At 39.6% G+C, this 10,167-nt stretch overlaps 1 protein-coding gene across 2 annotated transcripts in view; it reads left to right on the forward strand.

The window, feature by feature from the left end:
* kcmf1 (potassium channel modulatory factor 1) overlaps positions 1-8,353 on the forward strand; it is a 232,315-nt gene extending 223,962 nt beyond the window's left edge. Inside the window, exons 6-8 of one of the 2 annotated variants that reach the window (XM_068030334.1) lie at positions 2,441-2,723; positions 4,426-4,460; positions 7,730-7,814. In XM_068030334.1, the coding sequence (XP_067886435.1) occupies positions 2,441-2,723; positions 4,426-4,460; positions 7,730-7,734 (323 nt within the window). In that variant the 3' untranslated portion in view covers positions 7,735-7,814. Of the gene's footprint in view, positions 1-2,440; positions 2,724-4,425; positions 4,461-7,729 lie in introns of both variants that reach the window. The other variant, XM_068030333.1, reaches the window with a different exon arrangement.
* The last annotated feature ends 1,814 nt before the right edge of the window (positions 8,354-10,167 follow it).

Genomic DNA, 10,167 nt, shown 5'->3' on the forward strand with positions numbered 1-10,167 from the left:
TTTCATTTTCTGTTTTTAACCACACTTTATAATGAAATGCATTTGAGAATGGCGTTTCATTCCTCCAAGGATGGAAGTGCTTTGAAAGTGCCTATGTTTTGTTAAATATATTTTTTGAGGATTTATTTTTAAAAGATTGAAGAAATGTTAAACCTTGGGGTTTAAACCAGGGGGTCATATAAAGGCCACTTGACTTTGAATAAACAGTCACTGGAAATGTTTTTTAAAAGGGGCACTGAGATATCTAGTGAGGAAAACAAGCCTTTCCGGGAAACCACTTCACTTCCAGCTCAATAAACAACAGAGAACTTTGGACATCTGGAGAAGTTGTTTCCAAAGAAGTGACAGGTCAAGATTGATGGAGGTCAGAAGGTTGACTTCCTGTTGTCAGTTTCGCTCTTGAATTTTTGTGAGTTGGGGTTGAACTGTATGAAAAGGGAGAGAACATACAAGGAGAGAAGAGAATTCCCAAGGAAGGAGAGAAGACCCAGCTCAGCTTTCCAACATCTCTCTAAAAGACCCTGCGAAGTCCACTGTGTCAACTCATCTTGTCTCCCGTCTTTGAAGAAAAGCCTGCTAAATTAATTTTCAACACCACTTGAAAAGAACTGTTCTAAAAGATCCCAGTGACTCGTCTACATGTACTTAGAGGCCAGACTGTATGCCAGTTTTGGAACGCAACATATCACGTCTGCTGTTTCTTCAAAAATGAGGAGGTATTCAGCCAAAGTGTTGTTTTGTCTGTAATAGAGCTCTTAAAACAAAAATCCCTTTATTTTTCTGGTTAACCTGTGTGTGTGTGTAGCTAAGGTAAAAAGGGAACTTTAATATTTCAATCTGTGTGTTTATGCTTTACTTCATTACTGGTTAAGACTTGTTTTATAATCTGATAATTTTGTTGTTTATTAAAGAAACCTAGTTGGTGCATTTTATTCTGAGATAAAAATAAAGAGCTCGATTTTACCTTAGGCAGAAGGGAATTCGCCACCAATGTAAAAGTTGGTGGGGAACCCACTTCTGCCTAACCCGGGGATCCGTCCCATATTTTACGGGTCCCCAGGCTTTAATTGTCCCGAGGTGGGACTTCCACCCACTTGAGGGAGGAGGTCCCGCCTCAGTGAGCTGCCGGCCAATCAGTGGGACGGCAGCTTATAGTCCCAGCGGCGCCACCGAGAGCGGTGGCCACTGCTGGGACTACAGCCCAGCCGACATCATGGAGCCTGGAGACGAGGTAAGTTGGGCTTGCCTCACCAGGGGGATCGGTCCTTCCCTGGTGAGGCTGGAGTGGTCGTTTGGGGCGAGGGGGGCGTTTTGGGTCCCGGGGGTGGGTTGAGAGGCGGGGACGACCCTCAATCCTCCTGCCTCAGTCATAACACTAGGTATTGCATTATTTTGTTTGGTTGAAAATCTCAAGTTTCCAGTTAAACGTGTAAAATAGGCTGCTGGAACTTTTTATTGCAAACCGTGTCAAGCCCTATAAACACAAACAAACTGCAAATTGTAAACTGTAAAAAGATCATCTAGGAAGGCACCATGTTTACCAGTCTTCCTATTCTGATGCCTATATCCTTTTCCAACAAAGGCAGAATTCAATTTGGAGCTAAGCAGGATAGAAAAGAAAAGCCTGCTACTTCTCATGTCTGGTTTATGCTCATACTGGTGTTCCTGGGCTTAGTATTAGACAGTCATGATTGTCTCTGGTATCTGTCATCATCCTGATTCCAGCATGTGCCATACTTATCAGATCAGTCTTAGACCTTGTAAAATTTAAAAAAAAAACACTTGAACTGAATCTTGGATTTCAGATGCTTGCTGAACTCATCCCAATGCTGCAAACCCCAGTCGTTGCATAAAATGGTAGCACCAGTCTGCATGCTTTTTAAAGAGATAGTGTCCTATGTGATCTCTTGCCTTGGCAGATGGTACATTAAAATTAACCTGATCTAAAAGAATAAAGAATATTCCATCTTCCTGTGAAGAAGTACCTAGTTTCCATTCAACGTGTTTCAGTGATATAACTGACTCAGAAATCCACTGCTTTGAGAATCTTGCGTTTTCAAGAATTTTAATCAATGCGATCAAGTAGTTCAGCTGGAAAAAATGCACACTTGCTGTTTGGAATTGCTCTGGCAAGTATCAGTGTGTTTTTGCATTCATAGCCCTCATGTACAGGTGGCAGCTATTTATTGTGGAAACAAGTTATCATTACAAATAAGAAAACTGCAAATGCTGGAGGTCTGAAATAAAAACAGAACTTGCTGGAAATGCACAGCAGGTCCGTTGGTCTCTTCTGAGGAAAAGTACACCCTTGAAACATTAACTTGCATTCTTTCTCTCCAGGTACTGATAGACCTGCAATAAATTTCCATCGTTTCTTGTTTTTATTTTTGACAATTTATCTCGTTGCTGGTAAGTAACTTGTTCTTTCCATTTGTTGCAGAGCTGTTATCACAGTTATCAGGTGTGAGACGTTCTGCTGGAGGACAGCTCAACTCCTCTGGCCCTTCTGCCTCCCAATTACAGCAGCTGCAAATGCAGCTGCAACTAGAGAGACAACAGGCACAGGCAGCACGACAACAGCTGGAGTCTGCACGCAATGCAACAAGACGCACCAACACAGGCAGCCTGAGCACCACGGTCACACAGACTACAGTGACTAACAACACAATCACCACAGAAAACAGTCACCAGACCTCCCAGAATTCCCAGTTCTTGCTTACAAGGTAAGAAAAGAGCAACCATGTTCTAAAAAAGCCACACAAAAACAGTTGCTTTGCCTTTCTAAAATAAAATTAACCTTAAAAATTGAAAAAATGTTGATAGAAATTTATTCAAAGTGGGGGGAAATGAAACATGCTCATCACTCGCTTTACATTTCTTTCTTGCCCCAAGTCATTTTGTAATCGTATATAAAATGAAGGTTCATGACTGCACTTTGAGTTGACCTTTCTGCACAAAATCTCATATTTTAAATGCTCACAAAACACCTACCTGACCCTACTTCTCTTGCCAGCAGTAATTGTTTGACAGATATGCTTCATGTGCCTATTTTTTTAATGTTTAAATATATAGCTTGTACATAGAAAAAAGGCTAGAAAAAGTCAATCAGAAGATTAGCTAATGGGAAGAGATGCAAACCCTGAACTAGCTATGTTAACTTGATGTTGCATTGCAAATAGGCATTTGAAGCATCTTACTACTGAGTCGGGAGGTGTAGCCATTAGAGATGAGTGTTTTGTAATGATCCAAATCTGCTATGTTGCATGGCATCCAAATTGTGGATATTTGTATTCTCCTTAGTCACGCAATTTAAGGTTCATCTCTGCCTTTTTGTTTCTGTGCTCCTTTACACAATTGTGCATAGAAACTGGTGAAGGAATGCAAAAAATGTATTCTCCTAAACCTCACCCCAGGACTGCAATTAAGCAGACACTTTGTCTACCAAAACCCTGCATTCTGTTTCTATTGGCAAGTTATATTACCAACGATCAGACCTGTTTCATTGAAGGGACAAATAGGCCCAAACATGAATTGTTTGAACTGTGGCAGGTTCAGGTGCTGCAAAATTAAATCAAGCTAACCCAATCCATGCACTAGCTTTGGAATTCATTTTAACACTCATCCATTGTATCTGTCACTGAGATTACATAATACCCATGGCATTCTGTCTAGGACTTGGCGAAGCTCATCGCATATAAGAAACATTTTTTTTTATCCTACAGGGGAATATAGATTTAAAATTTACTGATACTGTAGGTACAGACATTTATAAAATACACAGGCACATCTATTGTTCATGGTGAATTGGAGGTTTTATAAGAACAGGAGTATTGCACCAAGTAGTATTATGAGGGACACTGACTTATTTGCCTTGGCAGCAATTCGGGAGCATTGGAAAGGGAGACTTCTGGCGGTATCAGCAAGGGGTCTTGGAGTCCATCAGAGTTTGAGATCATCCCAGGGTTCTGAGAACACTGGAGACAGAGGCTCTAGGATTAGTGGGGCACATTTTAGGATTTGGATGCATTGAGGACCGAGACCTCGGGATCTCGTAACATTTGGGTTGGTTCGCACAAATGATAGTGGAAATGAGGAATTTTCTTCACCCCAAAGGCTATAGATACTATGTCACTTGATTTTTTTTCAAGACCTATATAGATAGATTTTTGTTAGGAAGGGTATCAAGGGATATGGATCAAAGGTGAGTAAATGGAATTGAGGTGCAGATCAACCATGATGTGATTGAATAGCAGAACAGGCTCACGGCACTGATTGAAAATGGTCTACTCCTGTTCCTATGTTCCTCGAACAGTTATAGTTTTATAAGGGACAAACTAGAGTCACATATCTTGAGCAACAGTAATTTTTTTGTCTTTAATTTGTTTTCATGTTCGTTCCGGTAAATGGAACACTTAACCACATCAGGCTCCCAGTATCGTCATCAAGCATCACCATGTCAGGTATACAATGCAGAGTAAAGTCCCTTCTGCTAAAGCCTCAACTTACAAAAGAACACCTGTGGCAATTTTTTGATTTCACACACCAGTCATCTGTAGGCTTGTCGAAGAGCTGACTTAAGGGAAGTTTTGTACTATAGGCCTACTAGTGACTGAGACTCTCCAACTGATTTCACATAACATAGTAACTTTTCGTATTGATATTGTCCTGTGGTGATTTTATACCTCAGTCTTCAGCTTTTATTTTAGTAAAGCATCAGTATAGATTTCAGACAATAGGACTTTGGTGTAAATGCTGCCAAAACCAATAGATGCTAAATGTGGAGTTAGTGCTGCAGTTTTGTACTATATTGTTGGTCTTCTCTCAACAACAGGGGCCTATGAGAGACCCTCTCTGAAGTCAATCAGTCAACACAAGGCATTACTCTGAGTTGATAACTTACATGCGGGTCAATCTTTAGAACTGCTTCAGACTACAAAGTACTGTAGCTATTTGATTTTTTTTTCCAACTTTGCGTTGATGAGCTAACCACTAAAACGTATTTGGATTTCTGTTCGCTCTGGTGAAAGGTTGCCATATACACTAGGGAACAAGGGGCAGGATCCTCTGAACCACATTCTAGCATTTGTTTTTTGTTCAGACATTTAGAAATCTGTTTTACTTGAACCCCATCCCAAGAAGAATTATTAAGTGAAGGACCACTTAAAGGAGCAGTCTGTAACAGTTTGTCAGCCTTTGGCCAAATAAGTAATCAACAAACTTACAATCTAGGTGCACGCCCTTCAAAAAAAATTACATTAACCAAGTTGACTCCACAGATTTGTCCGCATTTCCTACTCTGCATTGAGACCAATAATAAAACTTAGATGTTTCGGCGCAGGACACTAAGGCGATCATTTGCATGTGTAAGTCCTAGCAGTTCCCTTATTGCAAGTCATCAGAAAATACTACATTTAAAATTTGGACTAGCAGTATTCTTTTTCTCTCCCTTCCTCAACATGTCTAATAGTTTTAGTTAGTGTTCTGACTCATTAATTTGAAGCGCCTAATTTCACACTTCCCATTTAGTTCATCTCCAATAGAAGGCACTGTCAGATTATTATTTATAAAAAGATGTTTCCATTACTGAATATTGCATTGTTCGTGAAAGTGTGGTGTAATCTTATAATATTTACAGGCCTCAAATCGAGATACATCAAGTCTACAGCAAAAACAGGCCATTTGGCTCAATTGATCTATGCCGACATTTAAATTCCACATGATCTTTCTCCCACCTCTCCTCTTTAGCCCTAATAGCTTACCTTTCTATTCCTTTCTCCCTCATGCTTAACTAGCTTTCCCTTGATGCATATATGCTATTCGCTTAACTACCCCTTGTGGTCGAGCATTCCACATTTATGGCCCCTAGTTTTGGTCTCCTTCACAAATGGAAACATTTTCTCCATGTCTACCTTATCAAAACCCATCATTATCTTAAAGATATTTATTAGATCACCTCTCCTTTCTAAATATATTACATCCTGCAGTATTTAACTGAAGGTCATATTTTTTATGTAGTCATGTTTCATTTATCCCTACTACATCTAGCTCCTCGCCATGGATTATTACTTCCAGTTCTCCCGTTTTGTTTTGAATGTTGTGCACATTGCTGTGCAGGCAATTTAATTTGTTTTTATTAATTGCTCTCACTTTATTTTAAATAGTAATTTTATACTTATGACCTATAACTTTTTTCATGACTGTTGCCCTTTTCCTTATCTTCATCAGACCTTTTACACTCATCTATTTTCACCAGATCTTCTCCCCCCACCCCTCCCCTCCGTGTCTTACTAGTTTAAAGTCCTATCCATAGCCCTTTTCATCCTTTCTGCCTGGGCAGTGGTCCATTCAGAAGAAGCCTGTCCCAGCGGTACAGCTCTTTCCTGTCCTAGTGCTGGTGCTAGTGCCCCATGAAGTGGAACCCCTCTTATCCACACCCGTCTTTCAGCCATATGTTCACTTTCCTGATCTGTCATCTGTCTATTCCTACGTCAATTAGCATGTGACTCAGGTAGTAATCCTGAGATTACCACCCGTGGGGTCCTGGTTTTTAATTTAGTTCCTAACTTCTGATATTCCCTTAGCAAGACCTCCTCCCTTTTCTTCCCAACATGGACCAGGACAACTGGCTCATCCTCCTACCTTTCCAAGTTCCTCTCCAGTTACTCCAAGCTATACTTTACCTTTGCACCAGGTAGGCAACACACCCTCCTAGACGCTGTTGTGACTGCGGAAGACACTACCTACCCCGCTAATTATCAAATCCCCTATGACTACAACTTTTCTATTCACCTTTCCATGTCCCCACTGCCCTATGGCTGCCTCCTGCTCCACAGTGCCATGGTTAGCCTTCTGGCCATGCTCCCTGCAGCTTTCATCCTTATCGTCCCAAGTATCATGTAGTTTTAACTGTTGAATAGGGCCAGTGTCTGTGGGACCACCTCTATTTTTCCTTGGTTCCCCCTCCCTTGCTGACTTACGATCACACTCTCCTTCCTGCATCTGTGCTTTTCTCTGAGATAGGACTGTATGCTGAAGTAAACTAGCTGGAAATTCCTCATCCTCCCTTATGCCAGGAGTGTTTCTAACTCACAGTCCAGGTGAAAACTTTTAATGGAATTTTTTTTTAATTCTGCTTTTCTGTTTTTCCTTCTAAAGTGGATATCTTCAAACTCCCCCACATTATGTCCCAACTGCCATGTTCTTGTCCACTCTCTGAACCTGCCTATATCCATTTGCAGTCTCTTTGTATCCTCCTCACAGCTTACTTGCCCATCTAACCGGGTCGCATCTGCAAACTTGGATACATTACACATCTTTCCCTCATCAAAGTCATTGACCTAGATTGGAAATAGCTGCGGCCCAAGCATTGATTCTTGTGGCACTACAGACTGCCAACCTGAAAATGACCTGTTTATTCCTAATCTCGATTCATGTTTTAGCACAACACTGATTGTTTTGGCATAAAGCAAAGCTATTGGATTCAATTCACAGTTTGTTGATCATTAAATTGCAACTAAAAGTCCATCTATTCTTTCTTAAAATAAGATTCTAAAACTTCTATGAGGTTCAGGCTTTAAACTTGTGATGTCCACAGAGGTGCATGAATAAAAAATAAGTTTTTACGACCAACGTATACACAGTTAACATTCGGAATGAACTATCTCTACTGTGTACAAGAACTGTACACTCTTTGGCTGTGAATAATAGTTACTTTCTGTACTGTCTCCAGGTTGAATGAACCGAAGATGTCTGAAGGAGAACGTCAATCCCTGGAAAGTGAGCGGGCAGACCACAGCCTGTTTGTGCAGGAGCTTCTCCTCTCCACCCTGATGCGGGAAGAAAGTTCCTCCTCAGATGAGGACGAGCGGGGGGATTTCACAGATTTTGGTGCTATTGGCTATGTAGATATTATGCCTTTAGATGTTGCTTTAGAAAACCTAAATTTAAAAGAGAGTAATAAAGGAAATGAGCCTCCGCCACATCCTCTTTGATGATGTCCCACTTTGCAGACAATGTCCTCTGTGCTGTAACTGCCAATGAAAGTGGACAACAGCTATCTTTGGGTTTGTTTGGTGATTGTAATTTCAGGTCTGTCACTCTTGTTACATTGTGTACATTCAAGGAAGAAAAAAATAAGATAATTGATTCCACTTACTAATTTTTACTTTTAGCAGGTAAATGTAGGTAGCAGTGCCAGAGGCAGTCTCTGCTTCCTGTACCTTGACATGCAAAAGGCTCTCCTAATACTCCACATTCAACTGAAGAGGAAAACAAATTGAAAAAATCTCTAATGAAGCTGCTGTGTGTATTTATGAATATTAATGAATAAAACTGCTTGGATGGTTTACCTTAACTACTGCATGAGGTTTTTTGCGGAGTGCATGAGTTTTAGTAGCCTTGTCATTTCAGAAAAAGAAAATCCCAAAGCTGTCCGAAAAGATATTTAAAAGTTACCTGTCTAGAAATGACTAGCAATCACAAAAGAGCTCGTTTTTCGAACACATTGTAGCTCTTGAATAATGCATAATTGAACACCTCATTACTAGGCTGCTTATCATGGTGCTTGTAATGCGAGCTCTGCAATGCCATCCTTTTAATTTTGAGTGTACCATTACTATGGTGACTGTTCAATCACCCTGTAACATTTCATCATTTGAGTGCTATATTTTTCTCTCTCAATGTTCTTGACACATCAGACGATGGCATGGCCAGGGTGCCAGTGTGTAGTGTCTTTAATGCATTTGGGGCTTGTTAGTTTGCCCTAAAGGAGGGGGAGAAAAACCTAACAATTCATTTTGTTTGACTATTCTGTTGTAATGGTTTTAATTTTCTTAAATATTGCTGATCTAGTCGCTTTGTCCAGGTATAGGCTAATATGTTTAATCATTTTGTTTTTTAAAAAAAGGCCTTGAATCTGTTCTGGTAGGGTTTTTTAAAAAACTTTTATTTTCTTCCACATCCCCGCCTGACTGACACACACACACACACACACATATTAAAGGTTTCATATTTATATGCTTTAAAATAGTTTGTGGAGAGTTATCAAGAGAGCTTGAGGATTTGGTATCACGTGTGCAGTATATATATTATATCTAAGAATTTGAAGTCTAAATGCTAAAATTAGCACCTTTTTATTTATTATTTTTTGATTTCCTAAGTGAAAAGTTAGCCTTTTTGATGAAATCATGCCACCTACATGCCTATACTATTAATCCTATATGTAAAAAAAATGAGATGTACAATGAATTTGTGAGTAAACTTTCATAATGGTTATAGGGCAGGGACTGCGTTTTTTTTGGAATGTAAAGATAGAATACAAAAAATAAAACTGCGCACAGCTTTTCATGACTTTACCAGTAGTCCTACAGTGATCGTGTTTCTTTATGCTCAAAGCTTATGTCTGCCGTTGTAATACATTTGCCTCCAGTGGTATCCAGTACTTTTGTCCTCACAGTGACCAAAAGACGCTGTCTTCGAAAAGAGTATTCCTCTGTACATTCAGCACTTTCCATAGCCTCCGAGACTGGTTTTAGCAGCTCGTGGAATTCACATTTCACTACAATCAAATAAACCTTTGGATTAAATTTTTTTAAGGATCTTTTGGGGAATTTCAGATTGGTATTTCATTTATCGCAGTATCTATTGCTAGTGCACAAGAATATTCTAAACCTATGGTTACTATAAAATAAAAGAATATAATATAAAAATCAGTCAGCTGCATAACTCCATCTTGCTAAATAAAAAAAGTAATGGGCCACCCAGTTGTAGCAATTTATAATGGCAGAGTATCGCCAAGTCTGCAACTAGCATAGGTGTAGTGAAGACTACAAGAAACAAAATTAGTCTGTACTAATTAATTTGAATTATTTTGCTTATAATGGAAAGAACTTCAGAAAAAGCATGCTTACATTATAAACAAACTAATTACTTAAACACCCAATATTTCTTGTTTCCTGCTACAAACTAATTTGGTTATAGGAGGAAACAAGAAATATTGGGTGTTTAAGTAATAGCAGGTGGTGATACTGCTTCACATGCAGGGTTACAAAGCAGTTCATAGAACATTCTTCCAATGCCTTAATATCACAAGGCACATCAGCGAAGAGCTGAGAACGCTAAAGGATTCTGGTGGGAGACGTACAGTTAATATATTCAATGAATCCTTCC

This window comes from Heterodontus francisci, chromosome 4, assembly GCF_036365525.1.
Source record: "Heterodontus francisci isolate sHetFra1 chromosome 4, sHetFra1.hap1, whole genome shotgun sequence".
Lineage (NCBI taxonomy): Eukaryota > Metazoa > Chordata > Chondrichthyes > Heterodontiformes > Heterodontidae > Heterodontus > Heterodontus francisci.